A 25,669-nucleotide genomic window follows, 5' to 3' on the forward strand; every position below is an offset into this window, starting at 1 on the left:
TCATACGTAATTCTTATAGATGGTCTTACTCTCAGTTATTTTTGATTTTGAATATTCAATATAAAGTTTTTGTTTAATTTTAGAATATTTTAGTATACCCTTTGTAATCCATGGCGATTTAATTTTTTTATGTTTGTAATTTACTTCTACTTTGGGAAAACTGATGTCATTAATTTCATAAAAAATTAAAAAAAAATTTATATATTAAATTAATGTCTTCAGAAAAGTTAATTCTAATATTTATTTATTACACCTTAAAATGACATTAGCATCCATAACTTTGGCTAAGTATTACCTTTTAAATGTTAAATTGTAATAAAATAGCAATCAATACTGTTGTTATGCAAATATAATTAAATAAAACTGTGTAACTACGTAAACAAGTTTATAAAAAAATAGTCAATTTTTCACTAAATTATTATAAAGCCGTTCCGGAAAGATGATTAAGAATTATTTAGCAACAAATATAATAAAATAACTCCAAAACTTTAGTTATATATACATATATATATATATATATATATATATATATATATATATATATATATATATATATGTGTGTGTGTGTGTGTGTGTGTGTGTGTGTGTGTGTGTGTGTGTGTGTGTGTGTGTGTGTGTGTGTGTGTGTGTGTGTGTGTGTGTGTGTGTGTGTGAGTGTGTGTGTGTGTGTGTTTGTGTGTGTTTGTGTGTGTGTGTGTGTGTGTGTGTGTGTTCTAACACATTGTATATGATTTTTAGAAAGTTGGATGACTTTAAAATCTTAAATTTTGTCCATAACTGGCTCACTGTGCGGATAGATATCATTTTCAATAAAATACCGAGTATAAGTTAAGAATTTAATAATCTCATATTTCAGAAAAAAATTTTGAAAAATGTTAATTTACGTCTGAGGTATGAATGCCCAAAAGTTAACTGAACTTTACTAAACAAACAAATAAACAAAATAAAGAAATAAAAACTTAAGAACACGTTAAAAAGATAAAAACGTTTTCAAAATAATAAAAAAAATAAAACAACTCAAACGACAATTTAAATGATTTAACCTATTGAATATGCATGGTGTAATTGGAAAGAAAAAAAAATTTAGACAAGTTTTTACTTCAATTATAAAAAATTAAAAGCAATTAATATTTGTGCAATTAATCTATTTCTAAATTAATTTTTCTTTTTCATATGTCGTTACGGTTCAGGGTGATTTGCGCAACTGTTATCGATATAGTAAGTTTCTTATTGAATATCGTTAATTCGGTCGTTAACTAACTCCTGTAGCAACTCAGTTTCAACTTTCTCTACCTAAGTATTAAATATTCAAGTGTTAAATGTAAAAATATATATAAAAAACTGACGAGCTGATAAATGTTTATATAAAGACAAACTTATACAAAAAAAATTTAATTTACTATGTTATCTTCAGTGATCACTCTTTTAGAAGACAAATCATTAGCACTACCAACTACTATATCATTATTTTCACCATCAGTTTCCTTTATCTCAACAATTCTAGATTCACCATGTTTGAGAAGGAAGAACTGCATAACAGACATGTTAGACTTTTTTAGTTCTTCATTTAACCGCTGAGGGGGTTCTAAGTAATGCTGCAATTAAATAACTAAAAAGGTTACATAAATTCGCCTGAAACTATTTTTCAAAAACAAAATGTAATACAATACCAAAGAAAAACTTATAATATGAGCCTTGAATATACATATATATATATATATATATATATATATATATATATATATATATATATATATATATATATATATATATATATATATATATATATATATATATTCAAGTAAAAATATTTTATATATAAATGTTAAAAGATAACTATTCAAAAAAAATATTTTAAAACATAACTTTTTTTTTAAATGTTGAAAAAAAAAAAGTTTTCACTGAAAGTATTAAATTGGCAACAGCCGATGGTATCGTTTGTAATGGAAAGAAGAATATTCAAAGCTCTAAGAAAGCTCTGGTGGGACTGAGTTCTTTATACATTGCTATGCAGCTATTTAACTTTGTAAGTTATCTTTTGAGAAATTAAGAATGTTTAATTATAATGCCTCAAATTTCTTAACAGAGCACTGAAAGAGCTTGAAACAAGACTGCCAGAAAATAAAGCTTTACTCAATGGACTTGATTTCTTTTCTTCTCAAAGAGTTCAAAATCAAAAATTAAAAGTTCTGATAGGGAAAAACGCTTAGAAAACTAAAGTTTAGTTCCAAAAGATTGATCTCATTGATTGTTTAAGAATGAATTATAACAAACTACTTCTGTTTCTTAAGAGACATCTGAGTTTTAGGCTGCCATTGGTGATTATAAAGATATTTCTGGAGAAGCTTTTCTTGAGTTAGCTCATTATTGTCTAAATGGCTTATCCCTCCAATTTTTCAGTTTAACTGAATAAACCCTAATAAAAGTGACGATTTGGAATATTAAAGCCATGTGATTATGATGTACAGCAATTACGGGGCCGGTATTTACTGGGGGACTAAAAAGTTTTTAATATATAAATTTTATATTTTGGGGTAAAGTGGGTTTCCCCCGTCGTTACGATCCCCAACGTGATAACGCTTTTATAAGTTAATAGACTAAAACATGTCTTAAAAATGCTATTAAAACAATTTCATAAAAACTTGAAATAAAGCATTAAAATATTTGGATTTTCCTTCTTAATGTTTCTGAAATTTAAGCTTTGTTTTAACATGTGCTACAAAATTACTTGTATCTTTTTTTACAAACAATTTGTTTTTAACAAATTCTTTGTAAAAATATTTGATTGACTCTACAAGGAGCAAATCCAGTATACTTTGGCCTTTGAAATAGCTAACTTCCAGACATGGAGCAAACTTCAAACATTTATATATATATGTACTTATAGCAAATAAGCATTAGGGATCGCCGGTAACAGTATACGGTATATTAACTTTACGGTATACTTAACCTTTTACTTGGTATACTAAAAGTTAGTATACATTTTAGTTTATCTATTTACTTTTTTTGGACTGACTTGATAATTTAATAGTTTATTTATTAATAACTATGTTATCATAATAAGTTAAACTGCTATACCATATTTATTGTATGACTGTAAACTCATAGTTAAAGTGTTTTTTTTTAATTGATTTTTTTAATGTAGCAAGATAACAATTGTTAGGCACAGTGTTATAAAATGGGTTCTAACCTTGACTTTCTGACCCGAGAAAACCCTTTTGTGGAATGATAGCCCACACTATGGGAATCACTTGGATATAAGTATTAAAATCAGATTACAACGTCCTGGCAAGTTATTGACAGGGCCGTACCGAACGACAAAGACGTGGGGGGGGGGGGGGAGTGAAAATGAAAAAAACAAATTTTACCGACAAGATTTTTTTTTTTTTTTTTTTTTTTTTAGAAGCCAAATTTCAGTTTTAACCGACATATACCATAATTTTCGAGTTTTCCGTCAAAAACCGACAGAATATAGTACAAAATATAGGTTATTCCAATAAATATGAACTAGGGAAACAAAAAGACATATTCTGAGAGTTTATCGTGTATCTAAAATGAAAATTATGCTTTAAAATAAATATTCTAATACAAGAAAAAATCATTCTAAAATGGCTCTTTTCACAAGCAATGTTTACTATTAAAGTCCACAAGGCAGCATTGCAACTTTTTACTGTATTCAGGATGATGGTTAGGTCGTTTGTACCTTTGCCAATGCACTTGAAAGTTGTGATGCATTGCCTCTGTTGCTTGTTCTGAGTAAAGTCCGAGAGCTTGGCCGTGTTTGTCAATGAAATCTTTCACATGAAAAAATACAGCATGAACCTTGGGTGTCACAGAATAATTTTGTAGTGCCACATAAGCCACTCTGAAAGCTTCAATTTTTTGTACATAACTTGGATCAAGAACGCATCCAAAACAGGCAGACACTACTGCATTGAATTTTCGAAATACATCAACTAATGGTATTGCAGCATAGCATGAGTGTTTCTCGACAATAGATTGAAGAAAATCAATATTTTTTAGCAGCTTCCTGCACTCATTTCCTGCAAAATGCCCTCCATGAAAAGGCTGTTGTTTAATGTGCAGTGAATCAGTCCAAAGAGTTCCTTGAGGGAAAACTTTTAGTAGGGCAGCAAAGAGATGATTGAAAACACCAATAAGGAGATGCAACTCCATTGGCGGTATGAAGTCCAAAACTAATGTGCCACCAGCAAGATCAAATACAGGAGAATGAACAACATTCATGTAATCACGAGCTCTTTTGATGTTTGATCCTGCTGCATTGAAAAGTGAGACATTCTGATCAAGAGATTGGAAAGTTCTTAATTTTCCTTGATTTAAAAGGTCCTTTGCACTTGACTCACACCAGGTGCAGGGGTGTGCACTTGAGTGTGCTTGGAGACCACAAATTATATTTGCCAGTTTTAGGTCACAGGACAAAACAAAATTTTGGTCTCTCATATTGTTCAATTCGAAAATTTGAGACACATTTGAGTAGTTTTCTTGCAGGTCCTCAGAGACAGCAATAATAAGTTGCCGCTTAACTCCAGTGTCCTTGAAAAACTTGTTTGTGCAATTGAGTTTTGCTGAATTTAATTCAATAATTCCAAGGCTTACTTTCAGGAATCCTCTCCCACCGTCAATTCCAACTTTCACAATATGATTATTTGATGAGCTTCTCATATAAAATATTTATTTTAAAGCATAATTTCCATTTTAGATACACGATAAACTCTCAGAATATGTCTTTTTGTTTCCCGAGTTCATATTTATTGGAATAACCTATATTTTGTACTATATTCTGTCGGTTTTTGACGGAAAACTCGAAAATTATGGTATATGTCGGTTAAAACTGAAATTTGGCTTCTAAAAAAAAAAAAAAAAAAAAAAAATCTTGTCGGTAAAATTTGTTTTTTTCATTTTCACTCCCCCCCCCCCACGTCTTCGTCGTTCGGTACGGCCCTGTCAATAACTTGCCAGGACGTTGTAATCTGATTTTAATACTTATATCCAAGTGATTCCCATAGTGTGGGCTATCATTCCACAAAAGGGTTTTCTCGGGTCAGAAAGTCAAGGTTAGAACCCATTTTATAACACTGTGTAGGGTCAAAATCAGCAACCGCTTGAAAATGGATTAATCCATTATCAAGCGGTTGCTGATTTTGAACAAAGAGTTCAACTTTTTTTATTTAGTGAGTGAGAACAAAAACTTCAACTTTTTTTATTTAGTGAGAATAATCAATGGTTAATAGTATATTAAAACACACAAAAATAATTAATAAAAAACAAACACATTTGTTTTACGTAAATCGTTAAAACGTTTTTGATTACGGTATACTTTCCAGTATACTTTACTGCATGCTATACGGTAAACAGTTTACTAAATTGTTAATATACCATATGCTAGCAATCCCTAATAAGGATGCTACGTCCAATACCTAAACGTGAGAGCAACAAGTTGATAAAACATTTTTTGCACTATTCTCAACTAGATTTATATTCATTAAAAAAATTTTAAATTTCATAGTGTAACATTTCAGCGTTCAAAGGTTATAACCATATAAAGTTTAAACCCCCTCAATTTGAGGTGGTTACAAATTGTATATAGTCACAGTTTTTGAATGCTGAGAAATTATGTTATGAAACTTCAAATTTATCTTGAAGGCCAAAATATTCTGGATCTACCCGTGGACTCCAAATTTGATGTAGTCACGTAAACACGATATACGGTTGGTCCAACTGCAAATCCAATGCAGTTGCTATTTTTACGAACTATTACTCACTATCAGGTCAAAGGAATAATAGAATTTTTGCAAAAATATTAGCAACCAAAATTTTGCAATGATACTTTAACAAGCTGTGGTTTTAAATGTTTTTCAATACACCTTAAATATATAAAATAATTTGAACATTATACATCATATCTCATTTTAAGTTATCTAAGATTCATTTAATAACCTGTTGTGCACTTAAAATATTTTACTGTCTATAGCTATCATAGAATAATAATATTAGTCATAATTTACCTCATTGCTAAATGTAAATGTTCCCCAGGATAATCCCAAGGAGCACACTGCAAGAATATCTTTATGGACTTGTACAGCCTGTTCAGGTGTAAGGTTGCTATAACCATTTCTAGATTTTGGATCATAACCACCGATAGGTAGTGCAGCCATGTGGAATGGTCCGTATTTCTTTCCAATACATTGAAATACGTTAGCATAACCAGTCGATCCTGATATAAAGATTTTATAACGAGGACTACGAATAACCCAACTGCACCACAACACTGCATTGTCGTCATCAAAACTACGGTTGTGATAACTTTGTGATGGCGTACATGCGATGTTAAACACAGTAGTTTTTGTTTCTTCTTCGTTGTCTTTCTTTAAAAAGAAATTGAATTACAAAATCCTCCCAAATAATAGTAAAATTACAACTTCAAATCAAACTTTTGAAAGTATCTTAAAAAAACAGTTACTTGATTGTGACGTATGATTATGACGTATCTCAAATACTATTTTATTTTTGCTTTTTATTTTATTCTCTTTTATTTTTAACTTTTCCTTTTGTTAAAAAGCGACATCACCCTTAACATCATTACTTATCTTTAAATTTTATTTATTTTTTTATCTTACGTTGTATTGTATTCAAAAAAAAAAATGTTACACTTTTTATTTAAAAGTATTTATTATTATTTTACTGAGATTGTAATATTTTTTATATGATGGTTTCTTTTTATTTGTTTAATATGTAAATGATGCAACGGGGCTGGATGATAATACATTTGTCTTTTGCCTGCTACCGTCACATCTTAACTAAAAAAAAATTGTAAATAATTTATAAAGAAGATGACGAAATATATATATAAAAAAAAAAGTTTACATTAACATTTGCGTGTTATTTGAAAACTTATGACATGCAAATAATTTAGTTAGAGAAAATTCTTGGGTGCTTTTTTATATGCAAATATTTTATGTATTTTTTATTTGCATGTATTTTATGTATATTGGACTCTTAAATTTAACTAGCATGATCTATATATTATATTTTTGTATTTATGACTTTTTAATTTTTTGATTTTAGTTTAAAACTTTGTTGCGCTGTTTTTACGGATCACATTTTAAATGTAGTCACTAGAAATTTCTAGCGACACGGCTTTAAATCTTTTAGCACGAATTGCTAGCGCTATTATTAAAATTAAATGTCGTGTAGACTGGAATTTTTTTACGTTTGGTTCAGTCTACACTAAAATATACAGTTAAGTAACCAAGGATCATAATTTAATTAGTCAAAAATTGAATGTTTTAATGTGTTAATATGTTGAATTATTTTTTGTTCATGGAAGAATATATATATTTTTATACATTTTTTGTATTATTTTAATCATAATAAATAAGTCTACAAAAAGATGCTCGACAAACCACTATGTTACCTCTTCTATACACACAATTTTACATTTAAAATTGATACTTGCATTAATATCTTTCTTTTTAACTAGAGATTTTGAAAGTTAATAAATATATCTTGAGATATCTTATTTTTTCTTGTAAAAATTTGATTTTCAAAAAGCCTAAAACAATGAATGAACTAACACACTAAGGACCACTTGCGGAATTTTTTTATAAATGATGTAAAAGATAAGTATGAGTTTATCTCTGATGTTTCTATGTGAGTTTTTGACTAATTTTCAGAAAACTGGCAGCCATTTTTAAAAAATATTTTTTTATTATTTGATTAAAAAACAAACTATCTTGAATTTTAAAATGTAAATGTTATTCAATTTTTTATTTATTTGTCACTTGACATTAAAAACTTTTTTTTTATAGTTGATAAAATGTATTTCATAAAAATAATATTTATTAGTAGGTATAAATATATATATAAAACAGTATCAAAAAATGTTTATAAATATCTTAACTTGCAACGTTTGACTCGCTACACATCAGCGTTGTCCGTGTTTAACTGAGAAATGCATTCAAATCATTTTATGAAGTAAGTTTATGCTTATTCTACGTAATTGTGTTATTAGGATATTTAAACACACTAAATATTACTTGTTATTTTATTTGGCAGCAGTAAGCAGGCTTTGTGAGAAAAAAAAAAATGCTTGAAAGTTTTTGAAGTTCCTAGTTTTATCTTTTTTATTATTAGATCTTTATAATTGTTTATATTAATTATTATTTTTACTTTTATATTTTTGTTTTGTTTTCTTTTTTATTTCGTATTCATGAATTTTAAAGTTATGTTCATTAAATTTTAAAATTGTCTGAATTTTATTCTGCATTTTTTTTTTGTATACATGTATTGTAACTTCGTTAAATATTTTTATGAAGGATAAATTTTTTACTTGGTTACATATTATTAACTTATTATTAAGTTATTATTAAGTTGATAAACAAGTTTATTATTGATTACAACAGTTTTATTATTGAAAGTTTTATTATTGACCTCCAGGAATGTAAAGACTGGTACAACTGTGAATAAAATGTATAAACAGCTAGAAAAAAGTATTTTAGAAATTACAATTAGTGAATTCAAACGAGTATTTGAATATGTCACATTATAAAACTAATGAGCTGAAGTCTCCACAAATTTTCAAATTTTACAGGTTTAAATGTTTTATATTAATAATTTTTCATACAAATGTTGGTGTATATCTTAAAAAACTGTGTTTCTCTCATTTATATTTATTGATATCCATTTATATGTTGCATGTTCAAAAACAAGAACAATTTGTAGTTTGTTTTTGAAAGTTAATAAACATCTGATACATGGTATCAGATATACTTTGTATGAGGTTATAGTAATCTGATACAAGATATCAGATTATTAAAAACCATGATGAACCTTAACACAATAAGGTTATCTAAGTAAAGTCATGATCCAAGTAGGGATGCAAAAATCCAAAAGGACTCCGGTTTTGTATGTCACAAAAAGATTACTTCAAGTATTGTGAATTTCAAAATAGGTATCACAGATATAATGACTTGCAAGGCTGCTTAGTTTAAAAGCTTTTTATTAAAAAATTTGTGCTGGCAAACATAAAAAAAAATGTACAAGCAACAAATTTTTTGGTTTCATTTTATTTCTGAAAATCCTTTTGCATTTTAATTATGTCTCAATTTCAGAAATTATATTTGTTCAAATTAATTAATATATTTTTTAGACATGGATTTTATTCATGGATATCATTTCTAAATATTTTCATATAATCTTTATAAAAAAGATAAGATATTCAAAATATGAAAATAACTTACAGTTATTTTCATATTTTGAATTACAGTGTGTGTAGATTTATGAAATAGAATTTATAAATTGAATGAAAATAGAACATGTATGATAAATTGATAGGACAGTAGTAACTTTTTATTTTTGTTTTTTAGGTATTTTAGGTATTAATTTTCCCTTTATTTTATTTACTAAATAGATTACTTATATTTCTTAATTTCTTTAAATTGTTTTTGGAGATTGTTTAATTTTGGTGTTTCACGAAATTTTAAGTTTAAAAAAATATTTTACATATAGATTTTTAGCTTTTTAATAATTAATTTTTATTCAGAAGTACAATTATAAGTGGAGTGTCCAATTTTTGTAATATTTTTTCTGCAAATATCTATTTGATATTATGCTATCAATGTGAAAGTATAATCTCAAGATTTAAAAAATGATAGGATGAGGCACATAAACATACTCGTTTTCTTATAAATAAAATTCAAGCTTAGCGCAAACTGTCTGTACCGATAGAAACCACAACTTTTCGCAAAAACTTTTGATATCGATTGGGTCCATTAAAATTATACTGTTATTTATACATTGTTTCCACTTACTATGACTGTAAGTGTGATAACACCCGCAAACTGGCAATCGGGAGATTTTTGAACACAAATTAACGCCGTGAATTGGTACAATATAAAAAAATTATTTACAGAGGTATCAATATTTTTTGGAATTCTGTTAAAGTTTTACAAAATAAAGATTTTAATCTACGAAAAAAAGTAAAATACTAATACAACTCATTAAAAATGTCTACATTAAAAATAAATGTGACTTGTCTGCATTAAAAGTAAGTTTGACTTTTCAAAATGTTGCGAAACATTTTTGAAAACTATAACAATATTCCGAAGAGTATTGATACCCCTGTAAATAATTTTTTATATTGTACCTATTTTCCACAAAAGCATTGTTTAAAAATTAGAAGCAACAAAATAATTTTAGGATTATGACGTAAATTAGGTTTGTTTTGAACGTTTGTTATTGCATTTTTAAAACTTACTTTAAAGTTAAATACTTTTGTTTTATTGTTAATGCATGTCTAAAAATATATCATATTTTCTGTGCTATACTGGAAACTCTAATGCTGTTTATTTTGTATAACTTATATTAACGTCACCTCTAATGCAAACATATTTTCGGGTTTGAAACTTTTTTAAACTCAATGCGGAAAATAAATTTTAATTTTTTAAATCAGCTGGTTGTCTATAAATAAACTAACCTAAAATATTTTTGATCGTTTTGTCAATTATTTAAACGAATAATGATATGCAGAAAATATTTTGTCAATACTGACGTTATTATGCGAAATTAAGTTAATATATTTGTGGATAAACGTATTTACAATAAACTTTAAATATTAGTGCTGTTGTTGTTCCAAAAATTTATATTTCCCCAATACCATGACAAAATTTAATGCTTTCTGAAAATTATTTGACAAAAGATTTATACCTTGCTTTTATTCATAGTTGCTCATAGTAAGTGCAGCACCTTTGGATGCTGCACTTGCTATAATGCTTATAAGTGCCAATCTTACAAAACTAAAAAACTTAAAGTTAACAAAAACATGCATGTCAAATTGCATTTAGAGTTCAAGCAAAACGTCTTTCGCATGTACTTGTATTTTAAATATTTAAAAACTCAATTTAGAGCAAGTTTTAATTTTAATGCATAGAACTAAGCTAAGAATGTTGTCAAAAATGTTTGAATCCTATTTTAGTAAAATCTGGCGTAAGTTCTACACAAAGTTTTTAGAGAACAAGTTAATTTTTTAAAATTTTATACATTTTTATAAGGTGGCAAGCCTATGAATAGGAACAATTGACCAAAATATGAAAAAACAGTCAGAAAGTTGCTTTTTTAGGGTAGGGGGGACGCTACAATGTGTTTGTACCTGTCATAAGTTTTAAAGTCAATAGAATCTGAACCAGCAAGATCAATTTAAAAATACTATGACTAATGAAATGTTTTTACTTATGTATAGACCACACCAATTATGCAGTGTTTATCAATTGTCACTATTAAGAAAATGCGTTTTGAAGTTTTCGTTTTTTTCACGTTTTCTTATAAAATGTTGAGGCTAGTGAAGCACTTATTTTTATGTAATCCTTAATTTTATAATTATTGTTATTAGATGCTTATTTTACTATTTATTGCAATAGTTCATACTCAATTAGAGAAAAAATGTATTTACCCCCAAATAACTTTTTTAAGCCAGTCTTGTTTTTAAAACGTATTTTTATAATCTATTATTTGATAACAAAAATATCGTTTATTTTCTTGTTAAAATCCTTTGAAGTGTAGTTAATATAATCAAGGTTATTTTAAACCTTGAATAGAATAAAACTTTGTGCGTTATTATCATAATTCATAGATTATGTAGTTATGTTTGTTTTTATTTTGTTTTTATTAAAATGATTTGTAGGAACGTTATTTAAACTAAATAACTTAATAAGTTACTAATAAAAACAATTATCAAAATATAACAAAAATATATATATATAATTCATTTTTTATTTTTTCAAATTTCTTATAAAAGTTTCAAATTTCAAACTGCAGATTTATTTTGAAAAAAAAAATTTTTTTTATAGACATTTTATAGAAATAAATCTAGTTCTAGCCAGAGTATTTTGTCTTCTGGATGACCCTGGTTAAGCATCTTAACCATCAAAATAAAACAAAAAGATGCTAGATGTTTCATATAAAATTGTATAAAAATTTGATTACTTACAATATTCTGATCAATAAAATGAATTTCATCTTCATTCCACCAGTCCATCTCTATGACATTGACACAACCAGCTTTTGTCATCCAATCACACATTCCCATAGGCACGTACCACAAAAGCATCTCGCCAAAACGATCGATGAGCTGTTTTATTGAAGATAAGTCCAAGTAACCAACATGAGTATTTGTAATAAATACGCAATCGATATGAGGTAATTGTTCCACAGTGTAAACAGGGGGTCGATACCGTTTCGTGCTTTTTGCTTTAAAATTAGGGTTTATCAATATGTTTACACTATCCAACTGAAATAAGGCAGTTGCATGACCTAACCATGTTACACGAATACCATTTTCTGGTGGGTTTGCAATGAGCTGGGGATCAGGTTTTGTAAGTTGCATTAAGGGCACGTCATTCAATTTCTACCAAAACAACAAAAATAGTTGTATCAATACCGAAGATATTAGTATGTTGAAAAAAACGTTATTATCAATTAGGCTAAAAATATAAATTATGTGAACCCATAACTTATATATACCCACAGTTATTATTGTATAGGTAACTGTTACAATAATATTTTCAATTATAATAATGTTCAATACAACTATATTTTATTATAACTTCGAAGTATTTGAAAAGAAGTATTTTAAACTTTTTAATAAACTATTTTATCAATAACACTTTTTACAATGCTATTTATGCAAAAAATGCTAATTATGCAAAAAATGCTAATTATGCAAGCCTAAAGAAAGATATCTTAAATATGTAGTCCAAAAGAATGATAGAACATTTGTGCAGGCAAACAAAATCATATACAACGAAACTCTTAAAAAATCACATTAAAATAAGAAAATTGAAAAAATAATTTAAAAAAATATATAATTATTACATACTTCTTCTTTTGGTACTTCACTGCTATCAAGTGAAAATATTGACTTTAAATGATTCCAAACGTCGGGTGCCACTTCATCTGTTTTCCAGGGTAACACATATTTTCCGTCTTTTATTTCAGCGCGTGGATACTCATCTTTATCTCGCTTACTTATAACTTTGATTGTTTTTTTTTGGACAGCAATAGGTTTGCTTATATACTCTTCATTGATAGACATGCTCAGTTTTCTAAAGTATAAGAAATTCAGTTTTATTTAAAATTATTGTCTCGCCGCTGAAAAAGCTTACACGTGACTTTCGCCTAAAGATTTGGTTAGGCGAGACTTTAATTGCATAGAGCCGAAATATTGCAGACATGATCAAGTAGGTACATGTAATAATTCAGATTTAAAAAATCTTCTACATTTCAGATCTGCTGCACTATTACAAATATAATTATTAAGTAGGTTTATATGATGACCCATTGTGAATATGACTGTCTCTTTATGATTGTCATAAAAAAAAAAATACTTATTTACTATTTATTGAACAAACTTATTCTCAACAATGTTAAAACTAACTTTTTGAATTAAAAAAGACATATATTGAAAAAAAAAAGTATATACATATGTTAAACGAAGCTGAGCTATAAGGTGAGCAATGTATAATGTTTCTTTATGCATTCTTTCATTTCGTCATATTATTTAAAACGCTTTCATTAATTTATACAAATTTCTAAACCTATTTAAAAAAAGTCTGGTAGTTGACAAACAAATCTTGTCCATTTAGAAAACAGAATGATGAATACTAAATAATGCATTTAAAATAAAAATCACAATCACATTTATTTAATAAGTAAAACGCATTAATTTTAACGAATCATTCAGTATTCTTTTTAAAATAAGTTCATTTACTGCCTTGTACCTGGTTTCAATACATTTTGCTGGTAACAATTATTGCCAAAAAAAATTTTATAATAAAATAAAATTACTGAAAAATTCGAACTAGCTATTTTACTTTATAGAGATTAATAATTTTTAAATTATAAGACCTCTGAAATTGTTTTTATATATTGGTAATTTGTTCCTGGAGGAGTCTGAATAATCTGCTTTGATCCACATTTTTATTTCAAATTTTAAGTATTAAACGTTTTCTTTGTACTCTTAACTTTTTCTGAACTTAAAGTTGATGTCTGTTTCAAATTTTTGAGTTTTTATTTGATAAATCATTTTCAACAAGCCGTTCAGATAGTTCTCATTATCTATTCCCCTTTCTTTATCTGTTTTGAGCTCCTGAAAGTTTTCCCCAGTCAGTCATTTTTTTTAATGTTACAGACATTAAAACTACTAACAAGTTTGGTAATTGGCGTGTGTGAATAATTATACTGACCGTCAAGATTGATACACTCAATATTTAACATTAACAAGTAGAGACTATATTATGGGATGATTTTGTTTCAAGCCGTATGTGGCTTGCGCAATAATATATTCTAATTTTTAGCAAAACGTGGATCACGCTTTGCTAACACTTACAGAAAAAGTTTTAAAAACGTTAAAAGGTTTTGGTTGAATTTGGTGATTTCAATAATATGCATACTTAAGTGTGTAGTTAAAATTTAGTAAATACGCATGCAGTTAGAATTTTTTGCAACTTTTTAGAGGTTACATCAATATTTTTTACATGGTATGGGTAAAGGAAACGTGGTACAGTTCTGAAGAGGCAATAGCAAATACAAACTTCTATACCTTGGTTTTCTTAGTTTATATAAATTATATTAGTTATATTAATATATAATTATATTAATGACCTTTTATAAATACAGTTATGTTTCCCGATGAATCTTTTCTTAACTAACCTTAAAACATTATTTAACGTTTGTTTTTTAATTTTTTGCTGTTTGAGTGACATTGAAACTTATTTTCTGAATTATAACTAATTTCGTAATTTTTAATTTTAAGGTTAAATAAATGTATTATATATATATATATATATATATATATATATATATATATATATATATATATATATATATATATATATATATATATATATATATAGAGAGAGAGAGAGAGAGAGAGAGAGAGAGAGAGATACATTAACCCTTTCGTTACCGATACTCCGCATAGTGGGTAATAAAATATGTCTTTAAAATACCAGTATCCTGCGTAGCGGTGGATAAAAGGATTTGGTTTCTGTTAACCCCGGATTTTTTAGGCAACTTTAATTCTTAGCTTTTTAGAAACTTGAATAATTTTCTAATCTTCCATTGAAAACTGTATGAAAAATGCTTGGTTCGATTGGTAGATATTAGGGTGGGTCATATTTTTAATTTTTCTGATTTTTTCATTGTTAATATGACTACCTGAAAAATATTTGCCTTTTTGAATTTAGTTTAATGGTGGGGGGAGGGCAAATTTTGCTTATATTATATGAGTATGAGACCCACGGTTATACATATTACCTAAATATAAGTAAAAACACCATGTAAAGAAAAAAACGCTGCATTTGTATACTAAAAAAGAATGTGAAAATGCAAAATCCTTATATAAAGTCCTTTTTACTGTCGAATTTTGGATATTTACGTTTCGAGTTTGAAGAGGAAATAAGCATTCCATAACGTTTTTCATAGGTTTTGTCAATCTTGGATACTGTAGATACTTCTTTTACTAGACGTTCAACATTTTAAGAATGGCATGGATTATCAGGAACTTGTAGAGTGCCATTTGTAACATTAATTAAGAGGTTTTCATTGCTCACTTCAGATAAAACCGGAAGAGGAGAGATACCAATATTTGACCAGTCGATCATTTCTAAATATGAAGAAGCATGGAAACTGAGAGAAATCTTTTGTAGAGAGAAAACACGTACCCTACCAGTATTATCTTCTCTTCTACATACAATAACTTTCTTTGCTGCATCGACCGCTATTTTCTTGTCTTCGTCTTTGATGACTGATAACAAAACGTTTTCAAGATGAGCGAAATAAAAGTTTCTTTGCAATACTTTTTGGGCAATTGCTATTGAATCAGGATGATTAAGACTACGAATACATTTCATAATCATGAAAAAATTACGTGCTCCTTCAACGCGTTTCCGATTTTTCTAGGTTAAAAAAAAACAAAAACAGTAAACTTTGACTATGTAATCAACAATTTTTATCAGACTTATCGTTGGTTTTATCGACCTGTATAACCGAAGGAGACGATTGGCAATTGTGACCCACCTGGCATGATTGAGATATCCGGGAGAGGTATTTGTGCAATACTTCTTTGTTGCTACATACAAATTTGGAATCCTCGGATAACAGCACTGCAGGCTTTAAGTAAGTATTTCTGATCTTTACGGAGATTCAGAATAACATCATCAGACGTTTCAATGAGTACTCCGTTTACACTGGCAAAGTCAACTTATGGACGAAAACAAGTAGCAAAAGATAGTTGATCACCAAGAATGCTTTTGAATACAGTAGAACCAGTAGAACCAGATTTACTGCCATCAAGTACAGTGAAAATTGCTCTGAGAGGTAGCTCATTTAAATGAAGCAAACAAATACACCACTGAAGAGGTTTACCAAAGTAAAAGAATGATACCATTTTTCCACGCCGTGTTTACATTGATTCCATCACAAACAACCAACAAAAGAATTTCTGTCGTTTAAAACTGAAATAATTTCTTTCACACCATCAACTGCTTTACCACTTTTAGGACAAATGTGATCAAAGTAGACGCTGTTGGAATATGAACAGATAACGTAACAATCTTCTTCGATGGAAGTGGCCCTGTTAACTTTACCATCGTCTTGTTTCACCAACCTTAGGGTTTTGTCAATACGGCCATCAAAACCAATTCCAATGATTTCTGTGGCCAATTCTGCATGTTCTTCGAAATTTTTTTGTCGCTACAGTTTTCTTTCCCTTCTAAATTTTACTGGATCTAATATGTATTGTAGTGAATCAAATGATATATTTTTTAAGCAAGCGTTAATGATTTTGCATGCATCTCGGTTGCTAACTACTGTTCGTTCCATTATTTGACAGAAATACATTCTTTGTACTGAAATACATTGCGATATTTGGGATCATGTCCACTATGTAATCTCCCTTTTTAATTAGTAGCTTCTTCATTGTCATTGCAAAAACTCCTTTCTTTATCGCTCTCCCAGGAAAGAACTATTACCAAGGACAAATGTCAAATAATTTGTTGAACGAACAAAGTTGGCACTGAAATGTAGATGAATTTCTCTTTTCACAAATATCAATCGTTTCACACACCTCAATCGTTTTGTATCAGTTACCAATTTATCTAAGCTTTTCAGAATGCTGTTATACAATATCGGTGGCAACCCCGCCTTCGACCATACGTTTACCAAATTGTATGCTATCATCTTATTTACATCTCTGATTGATGGTTCTTTAGAGTCTAAGCATAGTAAGAAAGTCTTAGCGTGTTTAAAAAACAACTATCTGATAGTTATTGATTCTATCATGTTTATTAAATAAAATCTTATATATATACAAATTAAAACTCCGATGACAATTCTTTAGCTGCAATAGTCATTAAAATAACCCTTAAAATAAATAGTAAATGTAAGTATAAAATTATAATACAACAAGTATTAAATTTACTTTCTAGCCCCATTAGCCCTGCTCAATCTTAGAATTTTGTCGAGGCTAAAAGATTTGCTAAGAGTCTCATTTTTAGCCGGGGCCGGGTCCAGGGCCCCAGTCACTTACTACCTGGCAACATGAATACTAGCTGAAGACTTCAATGTGAATCTATCCATGGTCGTTTTTTGCCTCAAAAAGCTAGGAAAAGTGTGGAAAATTGCAGGATGTGTCCCCCAAGAGCTCTCCGACAACAACAGAACAGATAGCGTTCTGTTGATCAACTGCTTCAAAAGAATGGAAGCATTGGAAGTAAACAATTGAGAACTTTATTGAGGATTGTAAAGAGGATGCTCCATACGAACTTTGCTCCACCATTAATTTTGTCTTATGATTACATTAAAATGGGTTATTCTTATGAAAGTATTATTGAAACCTTGAAAAATTGATACATAAAAACCCTTAATAAAGTATTTTCAAGGCATCAACTACTTATAAGACATCAAACATCAGGTGAATCTTTAGAAAATTTTTTTCAGAGACTGTGTTAACTCAGCCCAAGTTGTAGCAATAAGGATGTAAAATTTTAATAATAACAAAGAATTGCAGCGCTTTTAAAAGCTAAGGGTGGTGCAACCAAATACTGAAAACTTATTCAGAATGAGTAAATTGTACACGGTAAATGTATGTTTGCTAAATTTTGGCTTGTATATTGCACATGAGGAATAAAAACCAGTTTTAAGTGTAAAAAATAGATAATACTGAAACTTTTAAGGTATCATTAAGCTTGATGGATATAACTTGTTGAGTGACCACAAAGATTTACTACGGCCTTTGTGTTACTACGATCTTTACATATATTAATTTATATTAAAGACTTTTATAATGCCTTAAATTTAACGACCATTATGTTTATCGATGATACACTTTTAAATTTCTTTTTTGTTAACTTACAACAGTCTTTAAAAGTAGAAGTAAAACAAAAAAGTGTTTCAAAATATTGGTGCATTTAAATTAATAAAAATCTTGAATGGATAAAATTGGGTTAACAATGCTAAAAACAATATTGCAAGTATCGGAAAAATTATAATTATCAACAAATCTTCTAATGAAAGACTTTATGGGATAGTGTCAAAAAAAGTATACTAGAAACTGTTCAATGTTTACAAAAGCATACTGCATGTTATATAAACTTAAAAGATTGTTTTACTCGTGGTAAGCATCACTTACTTAAAATGAACACCTTAAATATATATCAGCCTAATATTTATAATGTCTTTTGTTTTATGAAAAACTGCTAACTTCCTTTTATAGCTTATACTTGCTGAAAGAAAAATGCAAGTACAATCTGCAAAATAAAATATTTATTCGACGTTTTCTCATTTTAACTTTGGTAAATCTTGTGTTTCATTTCAAAAAGACTTTTATGGGATACAAGAATGGAATTACAACTCATTTAAGAGAAAATTTGAAAAACATCTAATAATAACACACTTTTAAATTTTTGATTTAAAAAAAACTCTTTTGATCCACTTCTTAAGTATTTATACATTTGATATAAATATAATAGATTACTATTATATATTTTATAGTACTTATATATTTGATCGTTACACTATAGGACTATAGGGTGGCCCAAAAAAAATTAAAGTTTTGAAATTCTGTTCACCATAAAGAACAGAACATATAGATCTACAAAGCATACATTCTTATAACATCAGAAAACTTTTATTAAAATTTGAAGCAAATCAGATAATATTTAGGAGTCAATATAATTTTTGACTGTTCAAGTATAAGCTGTCTAACGAATAAAGATATCAAATAAAAATTTTATTTGGTGCCTTTATATTCAAATATTTAAAACTGTAATTGCTAATGAGTTAATATCAGGAACTAATTACCGTTTATTAGAAAAAAATCCTGGTACTAATTGCTATAAAACTGACTTTAAAAATGCGACATTTAACTAAAAGTACAAAATGAAGCAAGGTTTATGTTAACTCAGAAAAAAATCTTTTGCAAAGTTGTATTCTGATGTCATGGATGCCTTAGAAGAGAATGTGTAAATCTATGAATTCAGTTGTTAAAAAAAACCAGGCCCACGAGGTGTTTGAGAAAAACTATATATGTTGGTGTAAGAAGTTGTCTGTTTTCAATGCCATGATGTTTTAAGGGTTCTTTGTGGTTAAGTGAAAATTTTTTATCAGGTTGACTTTAAACCTGCAGCTTTCATATATTTTCCTTCTTCTTCACTAGCTGATATTTATGAAGTTTATAAATGTTTCTAACAAAATGCATTTATCATAATAAAGTTGTGGATACAAAAAAGTGCTAAATAGTAAATATTGTCATAATATTCTTGATTTACTTTGCTTAACTATTTATTTTAAAATCAACAATTGTTTGAAGACCTCAATATGTAGCTAATAAATTGATAGTGTTACAATAAACAAAAATAAAGTAATGCTAGCTAATTAATAGTAACTATGTAATATGCAACTTGCAGTTTGCTAACCTTTAGCTCTTTTTTTTATAGTTAAAATAAAACTTAAAATTAAGACCCACTATAAAAAACCATCTATGGAAGAATAAAAATCTTAAAAACATGCAAAAAAATTAAATACTAAAAGAAAGAAATAATTATGATTTATATATTGGAACTCAAAATTTTAAAACTTAAAGTTAAGTTCCAAGTTTACAAACTATTTAGCAAGACATTTAAAAAAAATGTGTAAAACATATCGTTTGTGAGTCAAGTTAAAACAACAAAGTCAAAGTCAGGGTCAAAAAACAAGTTTAAAGTATATAAACATTCAATCAAATCTCTGCAGAGTTGTTTTTAGCAAATAGATTCCGAATATCTTCAGATGGAAGTACCAGGTATCACCGACAAACTTTTAGACGATTGTATAAAATTAGGATATTGTGCTTAAAAATACGAAAAATTTGAAGGCACACAAAACAGTTGGCGTCAACAATGTTCATTTTAAAGTTTAAAATTTATGCTCTAACTCCTTTGCGATCCCTCTTTATTTTAACAAGTAGTTTAAATTTGAAATGGTATCTTATATTTAGCAATGCAATTCTACAAATGTAAATGTAATTTTCCTCTTCATGAAAGAATCAGGGACTACTAAAACTTATTTTAGTAGCCCCTGGAAATTTTTTTTTTTTCTTTTTTTTTTTTATAATTCACTTCCCCAAGGCCGAGAAGGCCACTACAGATGAGGAGGCTACTTATGGTTATAACCCTCTCTCAACTCTCTAACTCCAAAACACGAACCTTGACGATCAAGGCCGCTGCGCGGAGAAACAAGTTGAGCGCGGTACTACCTGGGACGTGGCGGGAATCGAACTAGGAACCTCTCGCTTATGAAGCGAGAGCTCTACCACTACACCACTACCGCATGTAAACTTAACTCATCTAATTATCGTCCAATATTGTCTATAGTAGCTAGTAAACTTATGAAACAAATTATTAGAGATGTAATTATGAACTTTTTAACTTCAAGAAGCTGAATTGTAAAACAGCAAAATGGGTTTGTAAGCAATAAAAATTATATCGCTACTTTGCTTGAATCTATGGACTTTATTACAAGATCCCTGCAGATGGCCACAACATTGATGTAATATTATTTGATTTTCGAAAAGCAATTCCGTTCGCAAACGGAGACTATATTTGAAGATAGAATTTTTAGGAATATGAAACAATACTTTAGCGTGGTGCGATTTTTATGTAATCAATATTGAAGTATGTATAAGCGAGTTTATTTTGGATTGAAGATTAGTTGAAAGTAGGATCCCTCAGGGTTCAGTATTTAACCCACTGATTTCTATTTGTTCATACTTTAATCTTTAACTATAATTTGTTTGACTTATCAAGGCTCAGTAATGCTGACTGAAACATAATGTCATGAAATACTAATATAAAATGTTTAGTGTTAAAATATGGTTTGATTTTTTTAATTTCTATTTATCAAAATCTAAAGATTTTGAAGATGATCTTTTTCTACATCAAGCAGTAACAAACATAAATAGATTAAGCATAAGTATAAATGACCTCTTTAAATGTAATAAAGTAGTATCTACACACAAGCAAGATTTCATAGTTAGACTACATTATTATGAATTAAATTAAAATCTAAAATTAAAATTAAAAAAAGTTTAAAGTTAGTGTAACTGTAGTTTAAATAATTCAATGTTTTTTGTTATTACTTGTAACGTTTCAATTTTAAACTTATTATCTTTCTTGTGTGCAGAGCCGCTGTTATGTAACTGGAAGCACTAGACAAAGTGAACTTGGTAACTAAAAAATTATTCATTTATTTGCCAATGGTATCTATCAGCGATATCTTCTTTGATAGATATCATCGCCTGACTGTTTATGCGTTTTTCCATCATAGCCGTACTCAATTAGATTTTGATTAGTTATAACTTGGAAAAAACTTCTTTCAACCAATGCAACAGTGATCAAAATTGTCAAAGCTGTACGAAAGGCTGTCGCAACATTTGGAAGAGCAGTATCTTTTATAATTGAATACATTTCTTTTTTCTCAAGCTTATGGCAATTGGAAATTTGATTTCATCTGGTTTCATTTTTGATTATTGATCTAATTCTCTGGCTTAAATTTGAACAGATACAAATCCACTTGTAAATTTTTTTTCATAAACTTGGTTGCACTTTTTATTCATTCCAGTGTCAAATTCCATGTTTTTTAATTGCATCATTTTGTTGACGATATTTGTTTTAAAAAATAATTCGTACCAGATAGCTAAATTAACCAAAATCAGTAATTTTTTAAACTTGTTTTGCAGGTTCAGTTTTTTTGGTTCTTACTTATGGATCGTCGGCATTTTTAGCCACTTCCACCAGAGCATCGTACTCTGCTGCTATTTGATAACAACCAGCTTTCAACTGTCAGATTTTGTATATGAGTTTTAAAGATTGCTGTGTTGAGCAGTTGTAGCGCAGTGGTCAGTGCGCTTGCCTCAGAAGCTAGAGATTGGTGGTTCATCGCTATCTCTGGGCAAGTTTTATAAGATCGGTAAATAAGGAGGCGTGAATTTCCATTCAAATGCTCTTCCGCGGTGCTTTGTGATAAAACTGTAAAGACTTCTTGGGGAACCTAAAATTAAAAATTGTGTGCAAATTTAAATTCTGATCTTTAAGCATTTGTAAGCATAATTTTGTGAGACCTGAACCAGTGTTGCCATTTATAGGTCGGAATCTCACAAAATATTCGCTTATTTCTGGTCTATTCCCAATATTGCATATTTTCAAAATCATAATCATTTCCGCTTGGTAAGAGTATCAGATGTACATTTCAAAATAATGGAATAAATTTTCAAATTTTTAACATTATTTATAATTTTTTAAGGCAGCATCGCCAATCAGATTCATTACCTCATTTTGAATTCTTTTGCCGAAGCAAAACAAGCATCATTAATCTTAATTGTCAAAGCTGAATGAAAGTTGCTATAGCAACATTTAGAAGAGCAGTATGAAATTTCCGTTTTATATACGCTAAAATGATCTTCTACAAATGAATCGTACTTTCATAACAAATCAACCACAAAAAATAAATTTCGTTCTGCACAAAACTGCTCAGTTGATCTGAACATTCACCAATTCGTAACTCCCTAAAAAAATCCCGCAGGCCTCTTTTTAAACCTCTCATCTTGCGGAAACTTTGTTCCTAAATTAAAAAGGGTCTTTTTTCCGTGTCAGATAGTTAGACTTACAAAAACCTTGACCTACTAAGTTGTTCTACAAAAAGAGCATTTACTAAAGAGTGGAACTCATTTTTAGATAACCTACTGAGGCCTAAATTGTTTTCAACTGAATATTGTCTTTTTTATTTTCAACCGATTTATGACATTTTGGTTTTCAACCGATTTATTTTTCGATCTATTTTATTGATTTTCAGTTTCAACCGATTTATTAATTAATCAATTTATTAATTGAACCGATAAATTAATTTTCAATCGATTATCTGGTCTGTGTTTTTAACGTTGTTGTTTTTTTTCAACAACAATTTTTTTTTTAAATTAACAATCAATAAGTTTTCTAAACATTCATTGAACTTTTTTCCTCCCGGTTCTGAAGACAGTGCTTAAACCACTGCGCCAAGGCTGATCAATTAGGCTCGTATTCAAATCAACAACAAAACATACAAAATGCATACCCGAAATGCATAGTTATAGAATTGAAAATTCTATAACTATGTAGGTTGAATATTCAGTAGGTTGAAAATTCAGTAGGTCAAAAATACAGTAGGTCAACGATTTAGTAGATTGGAAAATTAGTAGTATATGTTTTAATTAGGTGTAAATATAAAAATCAAAAATTGTTGGTTAAAAATCAAAAACGTCATAATCTACGATTTACGAAATTTCAATATTAGGTTGAGCTATAGGCCACCCTTTTTTCGACCAAGTAAACAGATTCTTTACTGCTAATTGAAGATTGCCATAAACCTGTATCTTTCCAGTTAAAGTTGATATGGCTCTCGTTTGCATTGTTTGAACCTGTATCCTCTGTGCTCATGATTTCTTTCTGGAAAAATAATTGTGCATTTTCTTCATTCTAAGCATCTGAAGTCTAAAGTTGATGTTGCCGAATGTGGTGGCGACTCACGAGTAACAAAATTTAATAAAGCATTTCTTTGTGTTGCAAGAAACGTTTCCTTCTTAGCTTTTGCATTTTGATGCCTCGTCCTCTTTGTTTTGTGTTTTGATGCACCAGACTCGAAACTAAACTTTCATCAAAAGTAAGCAAATGAATTTGATTTCTTATTTTATCTCTTCGTTATAGTTTCAGTAAAATTTTGAAAAATTTCTCCCTTTTCTTACATAACCTTTTAATTTGTTTAATAACAACTTCGTATTATTATCATTAAACAAATGTAGATATTTATCTACCAACGTTGCACGAATTTATATAACTATAAAACCCCTTTAGGAATTCCGATGAAAACAACTTTCTTTTTGTAAACAAACTAAATAAAGTGATTCAAAAATCTTTTTCTCGTGTAAATACCTAATAATTTATATATTTATAAGTAGAAACAAAGATTTTATGATTAATTTAAAAAAATTTAAATTATAAAAATTATAAATAATAAGAATGAAATAAAATACATAAAGTTTAACAAATTTTTTGAAAGAAAAAAACAATAAAAATAAACTTTTATTATGAAAAATTGTAGGAATAAACAAATGTTGACATACAAAAAACGCGGGATGTCATTAAAGTTCTTTTGGTCAAACATCAAAACATCTGTTTAGTACATAATAACTCTTATTTACCAGATTTTTAACCCAAATAGCTTCTAAAAGACACTTTTTTAAACTGAAACACGTTATGAGTTGCTTGCAAAGCTGTCGTCTTCTACACACTCAGACGCTTTATGTTAATTAAAACCGATGTTTCAAATCAGCTGAATAACAACTTCATAGATCATGTAGCTGAAATGATATCCATCCTAAAGAAATTGTTTATACTACAGCCACCATTATAGTTAGTCCCAATAAACTGATTTTATGACTTAATACTAGTATAAGTGTTATTAAATTATATCTGTAGTTCATCATTTTTGACAACTTTTTTACTATTGTGTATAGTAACTTTCAAAGTAACCCGTGACTTAAAGGGAGGAAAATTGAAGGCTTTGAATTTTGGTGTAAAAAATGCACAGGGATAATAACAATCTTGATAATAAGATCCAATTACTAACCCAGTCCACACCTGTTGATAATGCATACTATTGATAGCAAATCAATCTTTGACCTGATGTAGGCTGGAAGTATAAACCTTGTGACAGTTTATATTACAGACTTAAATCCATCTTAAATTGCTTCTCGCAATAAATGAAACGTATTATGTACAACATACTTTATAACTATTTAGATATAAAAACTACAATATTTATGTATGTTCACGTAACTAATGTTTAAATTACAGACCTATTTCTATTATATCTAATTTGTCAAAACTCCTTGAAAATATCATGTTATACAGATTTTATAATAATTTAATGCTAAAAGAACCCTCTGTACAACAATCCACTTGGTTTTAAATAGTTACAGCAATTATGCAGTAACCAAACTGATTAAACAATCAAATGTCTTATTTCAACAACTCTTTTCTTTTAGCAAAGTTTTAAAAAATATTTTTAGTATATATAAGAAAAGTTT

General features: G+C 28.5%; 2 protein-coding genes across 3 annotated transcripts in view; both read right to left on the minus strand.

Annotated features, from left to right (window-relative positions):
- Window positions 1-1,088: 1,088 nt before the first annotated feature.
- On the minus strand, window positions 1,089-24,884 carry LOC105846065 (N-acyl-phosphatidylethanolamine-hydrolyzing phospholipase D). 2 transcript variants are annotated; one of them, XM_065817719.1, is made up of 6 exons: window positions 24,704-24,884; window positions 12,893-13,118; window positions 12,005-12,421; window positions 6,027-6,386; window positions 1,401-1,595; window positions 1,089-1,293 (listed from the first exon to the last, which is right to left on the minus strand). In XM_065817719.1, exons 1-6 carry the CDS (start codon window positions 24,742-24,744, stop codon window positions 1,228-1,230), a joined length of 1,305 nt encoding a protein of 434 aa, XP_065673791.1. In that variant the 5' UTR covers window positions 24,745-24,884; the 3' UTR covers window positions 1,089-1,227. The 2 variants fall into 2 exon arrangements, with proteins under 2 accessions (XP_065673791.1, XP_065673793.1); XM_065817721.1 differs by lacking the exon at window positions 24,704-24,884 and adding an exon at window positions 13,496-13,601.
- Window positions 24,820-25,669, minus strand: part of LOC100208076 (N-acyl-phosphatidylethanolamine-hydrolyzing phospholipase D) — a 35,266-nt gene continuing 34,416 nt past the window's right edge. The window contains exon 6 of the mRNA XM_065817717.1: window positions 24,820-24,957. The gene's annotated coding sequence lies outside the window, so the exon portion shown is untranslated. The remainder of the gene's footprint in view (window positions 24,958-25,669) is intronic.

The sequence above is a fragment of the Hydra vulgaris genome, chromosome 14 (genome assembly GCF_038396675.1).
Source record: "Hydra vulgaris chromosome 14, alternate assembly HydraT2T_AEP".
In the NCBI taxonomy this organism is placed as follows: domain Eukaryota; kingdom Metazoa; phylum Cnidaria; class Hydrozoa; order Anthoathecata; family Hydridae; genus Hydra; species Hydra vulgaris.

Excerpts from the sequence above, each read along its gene's own strand:
- LOC105846065 (XM_065817719.1), bottom strand. The coding sequence starts at position 24,744 with ATGTTTGACCAAAAGAACTTTAATGACATCCCGCGTTTTTT. Across the intron at positions 6,387-12,004 it reads ATTTTATTGATCAGAATATT|AAAGACAACGAAGAAGAAAC; the intron begins GTAAGTAATCAA and ends TTCTTTTTAAAG. Across the intron at positions 1,294-1,400 it reads TGATCACTGAAGATAACATA|GTAGAGAAAGTTGAAACTGA; the intron begins GTAAATTAAATT and ends TTTAATACTTAG.